The following is a 22,049-nucleotide window of genomic DNA, read 5'->3' on the forward strand; positions in this document are numbered from 1 at the left end:
GAAGCATTTCTCTTTTGTGGCTGTACACAGTAGGTGGTCAGTAAATATTTGCTGACTATTATCAGGATTATCTGGTCACAATGTTCATAAAACCAAATCAAACTACTCTACCCAAATGCTAAAAAGAAAGTTTCAGTCAAGTCTCAAGGGTGGTAAGTTTCAGAAACTCAAGTGAGGTGCTAGACTAAGATGCAAATTTTCAAAAGAAATATCTGACACTTGTTATACAATCCTAAAGGCCCTTCCCACATCAAGTATAACAGTAACTGGATGTGAGATTAGGGAGGAAAGATCTGACGAATTTCTCTGGAGAGAGTGGTATTTCCTTAAGGGGCAGAATGGGTGGTACACACGTGTGTCTCAGTCAAGCCTGGAGAGGAAAGCTTAACATAACCAGTGAAGACTGGGGACACAATGGGCTGCCAGGTGCCTGACTTCTACCCGACAAATATAAAGAACATGAGACGATGGCTGCAAAGGAGCAAGCTGCACTGGAACTGCCCTGCACTACCAGAATTCGCTGTGGGAAAGGACGCATGAATGAGCTTGTTTGGGGTTGTTTCAGGTCCTTTGCAAACGATCTGCCCCGGGAGTTGATAGGTCTTCAGTGATAGTAATGGGAAGACACTGGGAGTCCCAGAAGTTGCAGAAGGAGTGAGTAATGAGGCTCTGGTGCGTGCATTACCCACATCAGGGAAATGCAGAGAAGAGGTCCCCAGTTGGAGGGGGTCTCCAAACTGCCTACAAGAATGCTCCACAAGAATGGCAGTTCAGAGTGCCAACACTACCTTATGTCTTTTCTGCTCAGTCTCTTTCCCCACCCCACCATTTCCAAAGAGGTCAGACACAGCAGCCAGCAATGGGGGAGGGGGAGTGGAAGGAGAAAGACAAGCAGGGTACATCCCCTTGCTGGGCCAGGCACCGCTGGTACTAAGCCCTGATGCGAGGAGGGGAAGTCTGTAACTGTGAATCAATTGAAAGCTATGACTGTTACACAAGGCTGGACACTCTAATTTTGGACTTGGTGACTCAATGGGACCATGGAATTTTAATGACCTCAGAGGTATCAAAATTCTCTGGACTTCTCACACGGAAAATAGCTGAAGGGAACAGAGAGAGACCGGATGAAGGTGTCTTGCTTATCCCCGTGTTTCCATGTTCAATGCAGTGGTCGCACTAATGGGCAACCAGGGCAATTTAATGGTTCACATAGCCAAAGTGTGAGAAGAGCCAGCGTGCAGAGGCTTCAGGGACGACTGAAGGTGACTGGCATGCCATCGGGCCTCTGGCCATTAGCTTTATGTCCCCACAACGAGCTTCCCTCCTAACTTAGGAAACACGGAATCAGCAGTTTCAGGCGCACGTCTTCAGCCCTTACTGAAGGGAATGAGACTGATCTCTCTGCTCCTAATGGCAAAGATCCCCAGGGAGGAGTAGGAGTCATCTAGCTTACATCAGCTCCTCCTACCTGTTCAGCACAGTGATGGAGGAGATGGGGTTCTAAAAAAAGTATGATTCCCACATGAGACACATTAGAATGAGCATTTATGAGAAGAAGGACTGTGCTGCCCCAAACAAAAGCCTCTCAGGAACAGCGGAAATTCTCCGGAAAAGTTAGAGCTAGCTAAATCTCCCAGGTATAACAGGTAAAACTACTGTTAAATCGGTCCACGGATTTTGTTTTCCTTTCATTCTCATTCTGCTGTGGGGTTTTTTCTTCCCTGATGAACCTCGTTTTTAAATCTTTCTCACAATGCCTTCTGGATCCCCTGTTCCTACCACCTGGCTTACCTCCCTCTGTCTCCCGGCACACCTGAAGCCTGGCTCTGCTCTGCAGCTGTCCAGAGAAGCCTACTTTTCCTCTCAGATGCCAAGTACCTGTGGGTAGTGAGAAGGGAGTGCTTATGATGTACGGTGGTATAGTTCACTGAGCATCTTGGAGCTGTGGGTTTGGTTTTAACCAAATTTGAATTTTGGGGGACCATTATTTCTTCAAATATTTTCCTGCCTTCCCCTTTCAGGGTCTCCTATTACATGTGTATTAAGCTGCTTGAAGTCCCACCACTCAATGATGCTCTGTTCTTTTTTTTTTTTTAATCCTCACCCAAGGATATGTTTTTTAAATTGATTTTTTAGAGAGAGGAAGGAAGAGAGAGAGAAACATCGATCAGTTGCCTCCCATACATGCCCCAAATGGGGATCAAACCTGCAACCTAGGTATGTGCTCTGACTGGAAATCAAACCTGTAACCTTTTGGTGTATGGGATTATGCTCCAACCAACCTAGCCACTTGGCCAGGGTCTCTGTTCATTTTTTTTTTCCCAGTAATTTTTCACTCTGTTTCATTTTGGATAATTTCTATAGATACATCATCCAGTTTACCACTCCTTTCTTCTGCAGTGTCTAATTCGTTATTTATCCATTCAGTATATTTTCCATCTCACTTATATTTTCATCTCTAGGATTCTTTTTTATATCTTACAGATCTTTCTTTAATATTCTCATACTTTCTTCTACCTTCTTGAAGATTTAAAATATGATTTAATGTCTTTGCCTACTAATTATATCATTTGTATTATCTCTAGACGTGTTCCTATTGATTGTTTTTTCTCCTAATTATGGGTTGTATTAATCATGCTTTTCTGGATTGCCTGGTTATTCTTGATTAGATGCCAGCCATCTGAATTTCACCTTGTTGCATGTAGAATATTTGTGCATTCCTTAAGTATTTATGAGGTGCAATTAAATTACTTGGATACTGCTTGATCCTTTCAAGGCTTGCTTTTAAGGTCTATAGGTTGGGGTTAGAGGCAAAAGTGAACTACAGTCTAGGGCTAATTTTGTTCCATAACTAACTTTGCCCACTACTGAGGCAATGCCCTTCTGAGTACATTATGTGATGCTCCATGTATTATGATGTCTTCCCACTATTCCCAACCCTGTGAGAGCTGTTCTGCCTGCTCTTTCCCAGTGGTTCTTTCCCTGGTTTCCAGTCATTTTCTTACACAGATGCACTGATCAGTTGAGTCCAAGGGGGCCTTGAACAGATCTCCAGAGATCTCTGTGTGTGCAGCTCTCTTCTCTGGTACTCAGACTGTGAATTCTGGCTGCTTTGGTCTCCTTTATTCTCAACTCTAGCTTCCTCTTAAGGAGACTCTTGGGTACTGTCTGGGTCTCCTTCCCTGTGCTGTAGCTTGGATACGCTGTCCAGGGCATTAATTTAGGTATTATAGAGCTCACCTCATTTCTCGCCTTCCTTTCAGAGATCAGTGTCCTGTGCCACCTGTTGTTCAATGCCTAAAAAAAGTTTTTCATATATTTTGTCTGTTTTTAGTTGCTTCTTCTTCTTTCTTGACTTTTTTCCTTATCCAGTCTAGACTTCACCTTGCTCAACTATTCAGTTTAGCCTGATGTAATGATCTTTCCATTCACTCAAACCAAATCTCTCAATCCTAACCAACTCTCTCTCCTGAGCATTTCTATGTCCAGCCATATCCTGGACATCTCCATGTCTTATAGACACCTAACACTCAGGCTGCCCCACAAAGAATCCATTTTCACCACCCTCACACACGCAGAACCTGGTTCTCCTCCGGTATTTCCTACCTTGTAAATGGTACCACTATTCACCCAGCTGCCCAAACTTAAAACCTGAGAGAATTGTTTAACTCCTGATTCTTTCTTATTACTATGTCCTTTTAATTTCATCTTCTCAATGTATCTCAAATCCACTTACTTTTTGCCATTTCTACTATCCTTCACCTGTTATCTGGATTACTGTAACAGCCTCCTACAGCACTCCCTGCCTCTTGTCTTGTCCCTAAGAGATTCTCTGTGATGTAATCAGGGCTATCTTTCTATAAGATAAAAATGGTTATGGATTAACTCTGCTTAAAGTCTTTGAATGGCCTCTATTATTCTCAGAATGAATCCCAGTCTCTTGGTTTACAAGGTCCTTCATGATATGGCTTAAGGCAACCATTCCAAGTTCACCCTTGAGCCCCTGCATTGCCCCCACCCTGCCCCTGCCACACTCCATGCTCCAGCCAGGCTGAACTATTTTCTTTTCCTCCAGGCCTTTGTGCATGATTTTATCTTCACTTAAAACATTATTCCCAATCCCATTTCACATCGGTTATTTTCTATACACACATTGCTCCTAAATGACCCACAGTTGCCTCAACTGAAATTGCTATAAATCAGACTTATCTTCACCCTGTCCCCCAGCCTTGTGTTTGATTTGTCTGTTGGGTAATAGCATTACCATTCAGTTCTCCAAGACATAATTTTTTGGTGTACCCCACTGCTCTCATTTCTAAATATAACTCCTCCTCTCTATACCATGGTCACTGTTTTTGCTGGAGTCTTCACTGTTACTCAGATAACGCAGCAACCTCTTACCGTCTCTACCTGTCTTCCCAGCCTCACCTTCAGCCACTCCTCTCTAGGCTGCCTTTATGCCTGACAGCTACTGCAGACATTTCTGCCATCTTTAAAGCCCCCACTCAACTTGCTGACTTGGTAAACACCCACTCATCCTCAAGATACAGTTGTCACCAAAGCTGAATCTAACAGATATATATATATATTTTTTATCCTCACCCGAGGACATTTTTCCATTCTTTGTTCATATAGAGCGGGAGGGAGAGAGAGGAAGAGAGAGAGAGAGAGAAACACCGATGCGAAGGGACACATCGAGTGGCTGCCACCCACACGACCAACCAGGGCCGGGGACAAACTGCAACCGAGGTACGTGCCCTTAGCGGGAACCAAACCCGGGTCTCTCTGTACCGCAGGCCGACGCTCCAACCGCTGAGCCAAACTGGCCAGGGCAAACAGATATTTTTGTAGTGCCAAAAGGACCTCCAGATTTGGACTTTGTCTATCTTTCCATCACTATTTTGCACTATTGCCTCCCCCATGCTCAGTTTGTGCTAGGCCTAGGGTTGTTGGCTAGAGGTGTGGGGCTCGCTGAGGCCAGGTGCTGTTTGTTTGAGAGAATTAGGAAAATATGGAGCAAGGGCCAAGACAGGCCAATTCTATGGTAAAGCCACCGAGAAACAGCTTGGGTAGGCCTGAAAGTTGGGTGGAGCAGAGCCTCAGGGAATCACCAGGGTGAGGCAAACAGTGTGAGCCAGGTTGCTGGAGTCCCAGATATGGCACAGGTCTGTCTAACTGCCCTATGGGGGAAGGGCTCACCAGAGGAACAACAGCCTCCACCAACACATCTGTCTGGGAGAAAGCTGCTTCTCCAGCTCTTGCCCAATGCCAAACAACTCAATTCTTATTGGTATGTTTCTGGTGCCTTTCAAGCTGCCTCCTCCACACTGGAGCCTGGAGGGACTGGGTCCGAGTAAGTCCATGCACTGATCCTTTTTTATTTATTTATTTATTTTATCCTCACCCTAGGACATTTTTCCATTCTTTGTTCAGATAGAGCGGGAGGGAGAGAGAGGAAGAGAGAGAGAGAGAAACATCGACGTGAAGGGACATATCGAGTGGCTGCCACCCGCACGACCAACCAGGGCCGGGGACAAACTGCAACCGAGGTACGTGCCCTTAGCGGGAACCGAACCCGGGTCTCTCTGTACCACAGGCCGACGCTCCAACCGCTGAGCCAAACCGGCCAGGGCTGCACTGATCCTTTAACAGGAACTGCCTGGGACTCCAGAGCCTCAGCCGCCCTCAACCTCGATTCCCACTGGGTTTTTCAGCCAGATGTTATGGGGACTTCTCTTCCTGGCACTGGAACCCTGAGCTGGGGTGCCTGATGTGGGATGGGGACCCCTAGCTTCTCAGGGAGGGCTTTCCCAGACAAGGTACCCTTCTGATTTTTATCCTCCACGTGGGTGTGGGACCAGCCTGTCTGTGCCTCCGCCCCTCCTACCAGTCTCAATGTGGCTTCTTCTTTAATTTTGTAGTTGTAGGACTTCCATTCAGAACCTTCAGGAGGTTTTGAAGGATGTTTGTCCTGTAGTTTAGCTATTATTTTGATGTGGTTGAGGGAGGAGGTGATACCGCATTTACCTATCTACAATTTCCTTTAACACAGTGTATTTACTTGCCCTCACAGCCCTTACATTTCAGTTTGGAATTATACATTTATCAGACAATTTGATAGTGTCCCTCCTCCATGGGACTCTTCCCTCATTTCAGTTTCTGGAAACTTTGGGGTTCCTTTGGATGACTCCAAATTTTCTAAGGTAACTGTATTTCTCTCCTGTCATTTATAAAAGCCTAAAATGTAACCTTCCCCACCAAGACTTCCTAAGTCTCTTGAGTAACCAGGGACTGCCCCATCTCCAACCCTGCCAGGGACCTTATCTGACGAGTGCTCTACTCTCATAGACATAAGCTGTTACTGATGGTCTAATCTGTGCAATTCCTCAAGGAGTCCCTGACTAGCAGAAAAGCTTAAATATAATCTTTAGGACATGTAAACAAGAGCAGCAAGCGATCAGGAAGGCACAGGCATCGCTCTGTGAGTACAGGTGCAGAGCATCCTACGGTTGGGTTTGGGCAAGGCTGTGGATCCCACAGTATCTCACTGTATACAAATGAGTTCTTGAAGTTGCATGTGAATTCAGCTTGTACAATGAAAATGTTATTTTGAATGTACCAACTCTCAGGGACAATTCACTTCTGGGGAAGCTGGCAGTAAAGCCTGGGTCTCCCTGGCAGTCCACTGATCCCACACCTGTAATAAAACAGAAGACTCGAACTCCCAAAGTCAGCCAGGCACGATATGTGCTGATGAGCACACAGCGCTCTCCCAGCAGGAGGGTACTCTTCTCCCAGGTGTCCAAGCAGCAAGCCTGCAGCTGCACAGCGAAGGAGAGATGTTTAGTCTGGTGGTTTAGGCTTCCTGCCTCAGCAGGGCTGGAAATCCCAGCATTACAAAAACCTCTGCCCGAGGAGCACAGGTGTGTCCTTTGCCTGACTCCAGGTGGGAAGTGGCATCAGTGATGCAAATCTCTGCTCTTCTCCTCCTGCACCTGCACCAGGTCAGACCTGTGAATGCACAGACTGCTTTTTCAGACACCTCAAGTCTTTGAAATTAACCATTAACTCTTCCATTGCCATTTCAAGGGATAAATTGGTGTTCCAACTCATTGCAAACTCCTCCAAGGTTCAGAAACTAGACATAAACAAAAGAAGGCCATGCACTAAAGTGTGTATGCACCTAATAATGAAACTTCTCTGTATCTAAGGCAAAATGAACAGATTTACAAGAAATATACAATGGGTCTCCTGTCATCACAGTGGAAACACACACACCACTGAAAAACCAGGCTCACTAAATTAGTGAGAATTCAGAAGATTTGAACAGAACAACTAACAAATTTGAATTGATATACAGAGTACCTTACATCCAAGTAAAGAATGCACATTCTTTTCAAGCATATATGGAACATTTATGAAAACTGGCCACCTGTGATGCATAAAACCTGACATAGAAATTTGTGAACACTGAAACAGGCTCGTTTTTATTCAACATTTAATATATTCTGTAAAACTTTGCATTTCATTTTGCTCATCATAATTCTACAATGTAAAGAAAATTATAAATGTTTTCATAATGCCCTATTTAGATAACCCCAGGTTCCCTCCTGCTTATTTTAGCATGATGTACAAATGTCATCACTTTCTATCTACGCTCTCATGTGTCAACAGCGGGGAGCACCACACTACAGTGAGATCCTCTAGAATGAAAGACCTCCCTGAAAGTTCCCCGAGCCCAGTGTCCTACTCCAGGCTCACTTTCATGCCACTGAGCCCCAAAATGGAATTTCAGGGACTATAGGTGTGCATCGTGAGCTGGCGGTGCTACTGGCATTTCTGGTCTCCAGTGATCCACTCCCTTTTTTCAGTCTAAAGAACCACCACAAATTCCCATTGGCTGTCGCTGTGCTTTTGCACAAAGCAGATGCTTATTAAATAACGACTGCTGTTGACAAATTTTCCTATGAAGACCAGTTGAGGAACCTTACTGAAGTTTATATAGTTTAGTTTATGGGATAAACATATGAACTTCATTCTATCAGAAAACTGCAGTGCTTCATATTAGAATCCACAAAAGCCAGAAAGGCAGGACAGGCCATTAGGCAAGTAAATTCCAACCACATAGGAGAAGACAGCAAAGCACACCTTCTCAAAAGGAGTCTTTGGTTCCAATCTCCAAGATATAATGAATTATAGTACAAAGCACATAAAGGTAAATGAAGTGAGGACCCATCTTAACCAAAATAGGTCCTTCATTTCTGAAGAAATGGCACTGTGCAGTCTCCAGTAGAAGTCATGGGCTATATTAAACATAAGGAATATATGTCATGGTTTGATGTGGGGAAGGAAGTTGGTGACAGTTACAAACTGTCAGACATGCCAGACGAAGGGAAAAACTGGCAGGAACTATTTATTGAGCATCCACTGTGTGTTCATGCTGCTCTCAGTGCCTTCACCTACAACCTTAATCCTCACAGCCCTTTGAGGTGGGTATTAGCTCCATTTTACAGAAGAGGAAACAGGCTTGGAGAGGGGAAACAACATGCTCAATATTCCCAACCAGTAAATGAGGATGTTGTGGGTCCCGCCCAGGTCTGCCTCTGAAGCTTCTTTCTGTTATGCCACTGACTCTCTGAGAAAAGAAGAAAGGAGACCCTCCTATTAGGACAGCAGCTGCCATGAGAGCAATTACATACTCGTTATCTCCCACCCCCAACCCCAGGGTGGTGTCAAAGGCCCTGGCCATGCCCACACATGAACTGTGGGAGTCCACAGAGGCCTGAGAGGGGCTGGCCAAAGTGCAAACAGCTCCCACATCATCTCAAGTCAGGGAAATAAATCATAACATTGGATCGCTTAATCAAAGACAAACTAAAATAGGAAAAGCAGTTTTATAAAATAAACATAGAAAAAGTCACTGACCTAGACTAAATTAACTGACCCACTAAAATAACTTGGAGGTTCACAAACTGAAATCCAGCCTCCAGTGGACGCATGTTGGCATTGGGGAGGGGAGAGGCCTAGCAAGAAGTTCCTGATAAGACAGGGTCTCATGTGACTAGGAGCCCTCCATCCAAGCACAGCATAGCTCCTTTGCACTATGACACTGCTGGGGGCCAATGGAGAGTGGAACCTCCAGTAGTAGGCAGAAGCCCATCCCAGTGAAGACTAAGTGGCCATGCACCAATTTCCCCTCTATCCTGGGAAAACAGCAGATGTCTAGAGCTGGGCATGCAGTGAATTCAATTAGATTCATGACATCAAGTGTGTCCAGACCATGTCAGAGTATCCTGCAGGAAGATTATGAGGAAGAGCATGTCAAAAGAACAGCTGGGCCCTGGCCGGTGTGTCTCAGTTGGTTGGAGCACTGTCCTGTACACTGCAAGGTTGCTGGTTCAATTCCCGGGCAGGGTACATATCTGGGTGTGGGTTCGTCCTAGGGCACTTATGAGAGGCAGCCAATCAATGTTTCTCCCTCTCTCTCTGTCTCTCTCTCTCCCTTCCTCTCTCTCTAAGAAAGAAAGAAAAATCAATAAACATAATATCCCTGGGCAAGGATTAAAAACAAACCAACACAAAAAAACAGCTAAAGCAAGAAATAGAAAAAATACGGTTCATGCTGCAGTTTGTAATTTAAATTTCATGGAGCTTACCACCTCATAGGTAGATAAGTATAAATACCAAGTAATTATTACATAAAACAAGAAAGTGTCCCTTTGCCCAAACAAAAATAATTTTATTTTTCCTAGGTACGGGAATACACATGCTTACTATAAAAATTGAAATGTAAAAAACTTATAAAGGATAGAGTGAGAACTGTCTGAAACTCTCACCTGAAATTAACTACTGCAAACATTTTGGTGAACATCTTCCCAAAAATCTTTCCATAAATACATGTGTGAAGGTACATACATAATTTTACTTACATGTGGCCTCGGTATACATGGTTTGTTCCTGTTTTGTTCACTTAACAATATCCTCAACATCTTCTGTGTCAATGAAAATAAAATTGCATCATCATTCTCAATGGCCCCACAGTATCCACTGCATGGGAGTGCTATTATTTATGTGATACTTATTTATCCATTAAGTGATGGACATTATTGTTTCTATTTTGGTACTCTTCATTCAACAAATATTAACTGAGTATCTGTGATGTGCCAAGTACTGTTCTAAGTACCAGGGGCACAGTGATGAACAAAATAGGCAAGGTCCATGGCCAAATGAAGCTTACATTCTATGGGGAAAGACGGACAGTATACAAAAAAATAAACAGATAATTTGAAGGAACGATGAGTGCTAAGAAGGAATAAAGACATACTTTCTCAGAGGACTGGGGAGTCAAGAAAGTAGATGACTTTATTTATTTATGTATTTATTTATTTATTTATTGGTGGTGGTACGTGGCCCTAGCGGGAACCAAACCCAGGACTCTCTGGTCCGCAGGCCGACACTCAACCGCTGAGCCAAACTGGCCAGGACCAAGAGAGTAGATGACTTTAGATAAGTGTCTGGGAAGGCCTTCCTGCAAAGATGACATTTGAACAGAAACCTGAGACAGTAAGGCAAAGCGAGAGGTATGAGCATTCTAGGTAGAGGAAACAGTGAGTACAAAGGCCCTGAGGCAGGAAGAGACCCGGCATATTCATGGACTAGCAGGAATGTCAATGTGGCTTGAGGTCAGTGAGGGGTAAGTAGACTAGTATTGAGATCAGCCGAGCGAAACTGGAGTAGGAGCCAGCAAGTAGTGTCCTGCATGGGTTTACATTAAGTGCACCATGAAGTCACTGGAGAGATTTCAGTGCAAACAAGATATAACCTGATTTACATTTTTGAAAGATCACTCTAGCTACAACAATGTAGAGAACAGACTGCTGGGAGGCAACAAATGAGTACAGAGAGACCAGTTAGATGTTTACTTGTCTAAAGGAGAGATGACAGTAACTTAGACAGTGGTGCTAGAAAGAAGTGGCTGGATGAAGACACACTGAAGATTTTTTTAAAAGTGGAAAAGGGTGAGGAAGAGGAACAATTAAGGAGATTCCTAGGTTGTGGCTTCAAGAATTGGGTAAACAGGGAAGAAAAAACGAGACAAGAACAAGTATCAACATATAGATCCTACACGTTTTATTAGATTTATACATAAGTATTTTGGTTTAGGAGGATACAATATATTTTTTAATTTTTGATTTTCAATTGTTCATCAGTAGTATATAGAAATACAAGTTTGTGTTTTGGTCTTGTATTCTGTCATCTGACTAAACTCAGTTATTAGTTCTAGTAGTTCTAGGAGGTTGCTTTTTTTTGTTTGTGTGTTGTTGCCTTTTTTTTTTTTTTGTATTCCTTGGGATTTTCTGAGTATGCAATTATGTCATCTGTGAGGAGGGTTACTTTTATTTCTTCCTTTCCAATCTGTATTCTTTTTATTTCTTTTTCTTGCCTTATTGCACTGGCAAAGACTTTCAGCAGTGGCTCCTGATCTTAGGGGGAGAGCAGTCTTTTACCTTTAAGTATGACGTAGGCTTTTTGTACATGCCCTGTATCAGGTTGAAGAAGTTCCCTCCAAAGCTTGCTAAGAGTTTTTTTAAATCATTAGATGTTGAATTTTGTCAGATGCTTTTTCTTCTGACATGACCATTAGTTTTTTTTTCCACAGTTAATATGATGGATTACATTGACTAATGTTTTTAATAATGAACCTTCCATTCCCAGGATAAACCCCACATACACACCAAATTTGGGAAGTGTTTAGCCATTGTTTCATTGAATATTTCTTCTGCACTTCACTCTTTCTCTTTTGGGAATCCAATGACAAAGATGGTAAACCTTCTAGTATTGTCCCTATGGTCACTGAGGCTCTGCTCAACTTTTTAAATCCTTTTTTTCCTTTTGTTGTTCAGATTGATTAGTTTATAATGCTTTATTTTCAAATTCACTGATGCTTTCCTCTGTCATTTCCATTTTGTTATTGAGCCCATTCAGTTGAGTTTTAAAAATTTTGGTTATTGTATTTTTTTCTTATATCTCCATTTGGTTCTTCTTTTATTATTTTTTATTTTTGGCAAATACTTTCTATCTTTCCATTTATATCAACAGCATCTGCCCCTACTTTTCAGAGCATTTTTATTACAGCTACTTTAAAGTCTTTGTCAGATTATTCCAACATCTGTGTCATCTCAGCACTGACATCTTTTTTTAAAAATATTTTTTCCTTATTGATTTTAGAGAGAGAGGAGAAAGAGAGAGGGAGAGATAGAAACACTGGTGAGAGAGAACACTGATTGGCCGCCTTCTGCACACCCCCCACTGGGGATTAGGCCCACAACCTGGGCATGTGCCTTGACCAGGAATCAAACCAGTAACCTCTTGATACATGGGTTGATGCTCAACCACTGAGCAACACTGGCCAGACCGTGCACTGGTGTCTCCTGATTGTCTTTTCCATGCAAGTCAAGATTTTCCTGGCTCTCCATATGATGATGAATTTTGGATATTCTGAATACTATGTTATGAAACTTTAGGTCTTATTTAAATCTAATGGAGAATGTTGCTATTTTTGTTTTACTAGATAATCAACCAGATTGGATTTAGGTGGCAAGTTCTGACCAGCCTTCTGTGGATGGTGGTTTTAATGCCAGTTCCATTTTCAAAGCCTAGTCAGTTGTGCCTTCTGTGTGCACCACCAGTGTCCAGTCTGGGGCGCAGGCCATGGTCTATTCCTTAGCTCAGTGCTCAAAGTCTTTGTTATATTGGTTAGAATTAGATGCACACATGCATAGCTCAGGGGTTAGCCTGAAAGTTCATAAACAATGTCATGGAGTCACTTTCCTGAGATCCTCCCTCTCTGCTTCCTCCTGTACTTTCCAGTTCATTGGGTTTCCCCTTCTCCGTCCTCTGGCCAGAAAGTTGGGGTTTTCATTACCATATTCTGCCACCTGTTTCTTGAACTATACCCAAATCTGGGGCCAACCAGCAAGAAGGCAGAGAGAGGAAAAAGCAACCAGATTTTATGTCACCCTCTTGGGATTATAGCTCCTTTAATTAGAAAGGTTTCCCTTCCTCAGTCTTAGGTGCTTGAAGGCCCCACTGCTGCCACTGGCACCACCACCACCACCACCACCGAGGGACTGCCTGGGAACCAGGGCATGAGAGAACAGAGGAAAAAACCATTGGGATTTCCCAAGCTGAGCCTTAAAGCCCCTTTCCTGCCCCAGAGCCATAACTAGAGGCCTTCTGAAATTCTCTCTGTGCCCTGGTGTCCACTGCCAAGTTTTGGGCTGTCTCAAGTCCATGACATGGGATACCAGAAGAAAAACGAGAAATTCACTACCAGTGTGACAGTGCTTTTAATTCTAGTCTTTTCCCCCAATCTATCTGCTACTATTTATATTTCAGAGTCCTCAAATAGCTGCTAAATTGTTTATGTCCAGGCCTTTAGCTGACTGCAATGACAGAGATAGACTCTTATATATGTACCTTGTCCATATACTGTGGTGTGGATATAAGCATCCATTTATGCAGGGAACATATTTAGGGGAGGAACTGTGGGGTCATGGGGTATATTCGAATTTAGCTATTCTTTCCCAAAGTGGCTGTAACTAATTTATCCTCTGACTAGTAGAAACTCAGAGTTTCCACTGTACCACATCCACACCAACACTGGACATCAAACTTCTCAAGCTTTGCTATTTTGGTAGGTGTGCTGTGGCTCATTATAAATTCTAATTTGAATTCTCCTATATACTAAGTCAATCAAACACCTTTTCATAGGTTTATTGGCCATTTGGAGTTCCTCTTTTGTGAAGTACCTATTTGGTCTTTTGCCTGTTCAATACTGAGTTGTTTCTTTATTCCTATTGATTTTTGTAGTTCTTTATTCTGGAAACAAACCTTTAGTTGGTTATTTGTGTTGTAAATATCTTTTTTCACTCTAAATTGCCTTTTCACTCTGAGGAAAGAGCATCTCCTGCAAAGTCTTCAGTGTACACTTTTAAAGCCCTGGCAAAGTCTTCTGGGTGTGGTATACCACTCTGCTTCCTAGGCCATGAGTCCCTAGAAAGGCCCTTGAGACTTCCCCACAATTCTGAGATATTCCACTGCCCACCCCAGATACCCCCCACCTTATTAGGCTCCACCTCAAATGTGGTCATTGTTGAGTGCTGAAAGGATGACAGAGGGGAAGGAACTGGTACCTGAGCCTAGAGTTTGTCCAGCGGAGTCAAAGGATAGAACCATTGAATCTGCAACACAAGAGGACAAGTTCATTTCTTTCCCCTTCTCACAGTGAAAAAACAAGTTCCCACTACCTCTGCCCAAACCCTCCCCAAGGGAAAGTCAACTGGAATGGACACAGACTCACAGGTCCATGCCCACCCATCCACTGGGCCAGGAGGCCCTGCCGAACCCAGCCCCAAACCTCCTGCCACAGGAGCATCTCAGAGCAGACAGGCCCCGAGTTCTTCCAAGGCATTTCCTGCCAGATTAGGGGACAAATTTACTTATTTTCCTTTTCATAGTGAAAACAAAATTAAAACAAAGCAAAAGAAAAATTCCCTCCTGCATCTAGTTAAAGACACTAACATTTCCCTTCGACTTCTCCCTTTCTTTTCTTACCTATATACCAATTGTTTATCATTTCTTCCCCCCAAAAGGCTCAGTGTGGCCTATAGGAATTTATAGTGCACATTGGAATAAAAAAATGAAAAAGTCAAAGAAAAATATTATGTAATCGGGAAATGTTAGTGCACAAAATGCATGCCATGAGGACCTATACAAACCTTATTGCTAGAATCAAGGAGGACTGAGCTCCCAAACAGCCAACGGAGAAAATGAAATGACAGATTCAGTGGCCCACATGCATGCATGCATTCATTCTTTCAACTGTTCAGTAAATATTTATTGGGCATCTACTATGTACAAAATATTATACTTTAAGATACAGCAGCAAACAAAAAAAAGCACAGTATCTACCCTCATGAATCTACCTGACATTAGTCTAGGAGAGAGAGAAAACTGTTACCAAACAACAAATTATTAAACTGAAAACTAAGTAAGAAAGAAAAGAATGCTATGAAAGTTTCTATTAGAAACCAGACCCAGGTTAGAAGGGGAGTGAGTGTTGGTTAGGAAAGGCTTCCCTGAAGAAGTGACACCTGACCGAACAGCTGAGCCAAACTGGCCAGGACGGACACTAAGATAATTTAAGGCCCAGGATAACCTCCGAGAACCCAGACTCAAAAGGGATCGCATTCAAAAGGTTCACTCACTACAAAAGAATGCCAGGTGAATGGATATAGGACAAATATCTAAAGCTCCACCCCCACCTCAGCATTAGTCTTCAGATTTCAATTTGTATGCCATTTTTTCTTAGTGCACATGGATATCTAACACAACAGTTATCATATCTGTAAATAACATCTGTGTTTACAAAACCGTAGAAGCACAATTAGGACACTTGGCTGACAGGTAGGTGACCATCGTGTGAGACACAATCAATGACTAACTTACAAATTCTACTCCTTTATCACCATTTCTCACACCTCTCTCCTGTTAGTGCTACTGCCCTTTCAGAAAAGAACCCCTGTTTCTCTCACTCTCTCAGAATTTTATTGAGGTATAATTTACACACTATAACATTCACTCATTTTAAGTGTAGAATTCAATGATTTTTAGAAAATTTACAGAGCTATACAACCATCACCACATGCAGTTTTAGGATATTTCCCTCACCCTAAAAAGCTCCCTTGTGCCCATTTACAGTCATGCCCCATTCCCACCTCCAGCTGAAGGCAACCACTAATTTATTCCCTGTCTTTCTGGATTTGCCATTTCTGAACATCTGCCTATCCCTGTTTTGTGTGGGACTGTTCTGACAGCCCCCTAGCCACACACCTACCTTCAACTTAGCCCACTCCCACCATCCTTTATACTGCTGCATGACTTTTCTAAAATATATTCCTGACTGTGTCTTTGCTCCTTATTAAAATACTTCAGTGGCTTCCCATAGCCTTTAAAGTCCGAGCTCCGACATGCAAGGTCTTCACCATCGTGCCTCATTTGCCACTTCTAATATACCTCATGTTCCAGATATGCCGACTACTTCTGTTTCCCAAAGAGATATGTGTCCCCTATTTTCGGACATCGGGCATCCTGTTCTCTCTGCCTATTTGCATGAAGAAAACGCCCACTTCTCCATTAAGACCCAACTCAATCATCTCTCACCTTGAAGCATTCTTTGACCAATTCTGCCCATTCTCTTCATAGGCATCACTGTGCTGCTATTATGGCATTATTATACTGCATTGTAATCCTTGTTTACTTCTCCTTTCTCTCATTAAACTGCAAGTTCCCTGAGGACAAGGACTGTCTATTCTTTTTGAGGTTTTGATGCCTAGCTCAGTGACTAACACACCAAAAGTGGTCAATATGTTTATTAAACAGAGGAATAAACTAGTAAATGTCCTTGCTTTCTTTCAAAGAGGATGTTATCTGAGTGATATTTCACATGTTGAGGGGAAACCCATTATGCCTATAGATTCTCATTCAATTCAAGTCGACCTTGAACTGTCTTTGTATTGTGAGGCTTCAGAGGTTCAGGGCTGACCTGGTCCTAGGCAGGGGGAATGAGATATGTGTCCCAGGAGCCTTCCAGGAGAGAGCTCACCTCCACCTCCAGAAGACTAGGCAAGGCTTTATGAGGCACTCACTGCCCAGATTACCAACAATAAAAACAGCATCTCAAGTCTTCTTTTGTTTTTTTATCCTTACCCGAGGACATTTTTCGATATTTTGTTCAAATAGAGTGGGAAGGAGAGAGAGAGAGAGAAACACCAATGTGAAAGGGACACATCGAGTGGCTGCCACCCGCACGACCCAAACAGGGCCGGGGACAAACCGCAACCGAGGTACATGCCCTTAGCGGGAACCGAACCTGGGTCTCTCCGGACCGCAGGCCGACGCTCTAACTGCTGAGCCAAACCAGCCAGTGCACATCGCAAGTCTTTACTGCAGTTGACAAGTGTATTTCAAATGGCAATTTACCTTCTTTGTACTCACAAGCAGTCCTGAAATAACTTCTTAAACTTTTCCATCTAAACACAAAGGAAAAAGGCTAAAAGTTAACTGCAAGACTAAAACTTAACTGAGACTAAAAGAAAAAAGACTAAATGTTAACAGTGGTTGTCTCTGGGAGAAAGAATTATAGGTGGTATTTATTCTCTGTAGTTTTGAAAAGTCTCTACAATAAACATGTATTACTTATATCATCAGGAAAAGCAGTTTAAAAGAACTCTCTAATCCAGCTTTGGACTTGAACCTCTAACTCACTGGTATCAAGGCATAAGGATGGAAGGTCCTTGACCACCATCACGGTTCAGCTTTTCTCCTTAGCTACTAAGGCATCCTTGTTTCAGGCCACTTACATGTGCCTCAGCTACATCAACTCCTAAATAGACCGAGCTTTTAAAAAAGTCTTCCCTCCTTCCCACAAATATTATCAAGTACCTATTATGTGCCAGATACAGGCACACCTCACTTTATTGTATTTCACAGATGTTGCTGAAGGCAAGCCCCTCTAGCAGCAAAAAGGTTACAACTTGCTTTATTGGGATACAGCTTTACTGCAGTGGTCTGGCACTGACCCTGCAACATCTCCGCGTATGCCTGTACTAGAGATACCGAGCCAAATAAGAGACCGTTTTTTACCGTCCAGCCCAGGAAGACAGACAAGTTAATAGTCACTTAAAATAAAGTGTGATGTGGGTTTGTGAGGGGTAAGCACCAAGGAGATGACAGCCTTACTGGAAAGAGAAGTCCAGGTTTTCACGAACATCGTTCTCTAAGCATGTGTGGGGTGCTCTCAAAAGCATGTGTCTTTGACTGCAGAAGATGCAAATGAGAGAGCAGAAATTTCAGGAGGAAGTTACTGACACGTTCATGGTTTTTGTTAAGTTTTGATATCACTTTGAGCAGTAAAGCCACAGACTTGAGAATCAGAGTTTGGCCAATCATTATTTGTGTTTACTCTAAAGGATGTAAGATCATTTTAGTTATAAACCATTTTGACAGCAAAAGGAAAATTCATATTCAACAAGTTGAGAAGTTCGTTTTGCAAGAAACAGAGCAAGACTATCCAGACTTTCCCCCTCAGGCTAAAAAATAGGTCATTTTTACCACAAGCAGCCCAGGCTCCAGCTGTTCCTGGCTCCCAGCAGAGGCAGCCATGTGTGTGCTATACAAGTGACCGAACAGAATTCCAGACCAAAGTCCAACCGAGTATCACTGCACATGACTTTGTCCAATGAGGAAACTAGAATTTACTGGAAATCTTTTATTATGGTCAGCTGTTTCCTGTGTCTGGTTTCTGAAGCAGATAAAAGGAATATAAAGAAAGTAGAAAGAATGGGGCCCAGTCCTTCCAGTCATTGGAGAGGCTTGCAAAGCTCCAGTTATGCAGTGACCAAGCTACGTTTTCAGATCCCAACTGTCATGGTATATGGTCAACACAGATATTCTGCTAGCCACCATGTGCAAATCTTAGAGATGTAAGAATTTTAAATAAGTTCCTTCAATCAGCTAACAGGTAAAATAAACACACATATAAAGTTAAGCATTCTGTTAATAATACTGTATTGTACTCCTGAAATTTGCTGAGAGAGTAGATCTCAAATGTTCTCACCACACACAGACACACAGAAAGGTAACGATGTAAGGTGATGGATGTGCTAACTAACCTTATCGTGGTAATCATTTCACAATATATATGTATATTAAATCATCACGTTGTACATCTTCAACTTACACAATGCTATTTGTCAATTATGTCACATTAAAAAAGGGGGGGTGGGGCTAAGTATAATATATAGGAATGGAAGTAACGAAGGAGATATTTCAGTTCATTAATTTAACATATTTATTAAGCAACCACTTCACACCAGACTTAGGGATACAAAGGTAAGCCAGAATACGAACGTTCCTACTCTCAAGGCATTTATAATGTGGTCAGGGAAAATAAAAAACAAACATATAAATGAACAAGATAATTTCTGACAGTAACAAGCGGTATGAAGACTAGTCAGCGACGTGCTATTGGCCACGGTGGAAGTGCAGGCAATACGAGGAAGGGCGTTTCAGGAAAGATTCAGGGTGACATGTGGGCTGAGACTGGGAGACAGGAGCCAGTCAGGAGAAGATCAAGGGTAAAATAAGTCCATGCAAAAGGAAAGGTAAGTTTTGGTACATTTAAGGAACAGAGAGACGGCCAGTGCTGCTGGAACACAGAGCATGGAAAACACAGAAAGGGTGGGAAATCAGGTCAGAGAGGAAAACGGGAACCAGATCCATAAGCGAGGCCTTGTGGAGGAGCCCTAGAGAGATGTCTGTGTTGTATCACAACGGCAGCGAAAACTTCTGCTTAAAACCAGGGAGTAACATGATCTGATTTGTTTTGTTTTGTCTTTTCAATATAAACTTCGATTGCTGTGTGGAAATTAAATCGAGTGTTCTGGCAACAGAGTAACAGGTAGATTAGGGAGAGATTGCAGGCAGGGAGATTGACAAGAAGAAGGCATCATCCCTGATGAGAAGTGATGCTAGCCGGAACCAAGGCAGTGGCAACACAAACAGAGAAAAACAGATGAATGCTAAAAATGTTTAAAAGGGAAAATTTACAGGACTAGAGACTGATGAGACATGAGTGAGAAATAATGAAGGAGGAGGATTATAGCTGCATTTTGGGCTTGGGCAAACAGAGGCTAACTGTGGTTTGACTGGGAGTGGCCTTCATCTAAACCACATGACCTTGCCTCTCCTCTGGTCACTGACAGACCACAGGTAGGTGCCTAACCCAAAGGAAGGCAGTCTGTAGACTGACGACCCATTTATGAGGTAGATAAGTTCCACCTTTTAGAGACTTGAACTGGGAAGCATGGAGAGCTGGAGCCATTCATAAAACACAGCAAACAGTAGAGACCGGGAGGCTACTGGCTAAATTTAATGCTGGGCCCTGGGGCCCGCCTACCAGTGGCAGAGCATCGGGGTGAAGAGCAACAACCCTGTTACTGAAGCAAGGAGACACCTTTAAGAGCTGCCTTAGAGCCAGTGCCAGTCTCTGTGGCAGCCACAGACCAAGCTTCCACGAGAGCTTTAGTTTTTTCCTCAGTTCTGCGGAGGCTTGACCTATAATAGCGATTCTCCTTTTCATGTCTCTTGCTATCTTGGAACTGTCCTTAGTCTGAGTGGGCTCACCTCCTCTACTTTCCAGTCCTCACACTTGACTACCCCGGACACTCTCTGCCTTCCTGATGGCTGGGTGGAAGGGGCGGGCCTGACACCAGGCTGGACCTGCTCCCACCACAGCTCACCTCACAGGGCGTGAATCTTGGGAGGAGGAGAAGAAACTTGGGTCTAAGCTGTGTTCTCCAATCGAGCTTTATGAACTCTCCACTTCGGGGTTTATTAGGAGCCATACGGCTACCTGTGTCTTATTCTATTTTCTCCATTGCTTAGATCCTGTGGGAAGCTAACCTCTCAATTTAGCCCCTCAATTTCTTCCCTAACCCCAATCCCAAACAAACAAAATCTGAGTAATGAGATTCCTGAAGATACACTGAGAAGAAAGAGTCTGAGGACAGAAAATAAAACACAAGCGGTAATTTATGGGAATGTGGCATAAAAAAGAAATACTGTGAAATAATGAAAAAAGATGGAAGTAGCAGGACAGAGGAAGCCAGAGGAAGTGAGAACTGGTTATAAGAAGGAATATCCAAATGTGGCAGAAGCTGATGGGTGAAAAGATACCCCAGAAATATTCATTAGAAAGACATCTGTAATTTTAGCGGGAACAATTTCTGTACAATGATCAGACTTTGGGGACTCAGCTGTGAATGAGTTAAGTAGAGGCTGTTGATAAAGACTTATTTCAAGATGTTTTCCTTAGATTTATCTCATTAATGTACTTTCCAAACAAACATGTAGTTCTTACTAAGCTCAAGACTGTATGAAAAGATTAAGCATGGTCCCTGACATGAATTTATGAACTGTTTGAAGAATCATACGGAGATACAAGTAACATGACAAGCCTTTAGAGAAGTTGCTATAGGAGTTTGGATGCAAGAGGAAGAGTTTTCGCTGGGAGAACCTGGGGAGACAAGAAGGAAGTAGTACGTGAGTGGGTAAGAGATGACTTAATAGGACAGGCTGTGCTGGCAGAGAGGGAACACCTACGGAGAAGCACTGCAGCGTGGGAAGTGAGGGTTGTGTGGTTTCAGGAAGGTAAAAACATACCTAATTAATATATCACCTCTTTCAGAAGGTAAAAATGCATGTGACTGAAAGAGAACTAGTCAATACAATCTGTTTAGACATTCCAAAAAGGCTTTGACACGTCAAAGACTATTTTTAAAAAGTGAGTCACCATGAAATTGAGAAATAAACTGCTATGTCATTTAGAAGACAAAAGGCACTTGGCTGAGGATCAGGGGCAGGACACCCCCTGAAACATCAGTACCCACAGAGAGACCAGGAAGTCTGGGAGTCGCTGGAATCCTACAGCCACTGCCCTGTGGAGGTGGGGGGCGCAGAAAGGGTGGCACTGCTTACAAACACTTTGTGCACAACAGAAGTGGCTGGAACAAAAATGGAAGTAGGCATGTGCTGAAACTAAAAGTGAAATAACAGGATGAGGTTGGGAGCTGCAGGAGCATGGGAAAGTTTTGGTACTGGTGTCCTAGAAATAGGAAAGGGACCCAGCTGGTGTGGCTCAGTGGATTGAGCGTTGTCCCATGGACTGAGAGGTCCCGGTTCGATTTCTGGTCAGGGCACATGCCTGGGTTGCAGGCTGGCACATGCCCAGGTTGCAGGCTTGATCCCTAGTAGGGGGTGTGCAGGAAGCAGCCAATTGATGCTTCTCTCTCACATTGATGTTTCTATCTCTTTCTCCAAATAATCAATAAAATATTTTTAATAGGGAAGAGATGAATTTTGCACAGGACCAGTTTGCTGAACGCTTATTTAGATTACACACACACCTCTGCTCCCTTCCAAAACCC

General features: G+C 43.1%; 1 protein-coding gene across 8 annotated transcripts in view; it reads right to left on the reverse strand.

Moving 5' to 3' along the window:
* The window catches only part of ST3GAL3 (ST3 beta-galactoside alpha-2,3-sialyltransferase 3), a 156,012-nt gene that overhangs the window by 96,109 nt on the left and 37,854 nt on the right, over window positions 1-22,049 (reverse strand). For 3 of the 8 annotated variants that reach the window (XM_036255755.1, XM_036255756.1, XM_036255760.1), the window contains 3 exons: window positions 17,044-17,093; window positions 14,196-14,243; window positions 1,792-1,878 (listed from right to left, as the gene is read on the reverse strand). In XM_036255755.1, coding sequence (XP_036111648.1) covers window positions 1,792-1,878; window positions 14,196-14,243; window positions 17,044-17,093 — 185 coding nt within the window. Of the gene's footprint in view, window positions 1-1,791; window positions 1,879-9,929; window positions 9,952-14,195; window positions 14,244-17,043; window positions 17,094-22,049 lie in introns of those variants that run through there. The other 5 variants (XR_004958886.1, XR_004958885.1, XM_036255754.1 and 2 more) reach the window with 3 other exon arrangements.

Source organism: Molossus molossus, unplaced genomic scaffold (assembly GCF_014108415.1).
Source record: "Molossus molossus isolate mMolMol1 unplaced genomic scaffold, mMolMol1.p scaffold_m16_p_12, whole genome shotgun sequence".
Lineage (NCBI taxonomy): Eukaryota > Metazoa > Chordata > Mammalia > Chiroptera > Molossidae > Molossus > Molossus molossus.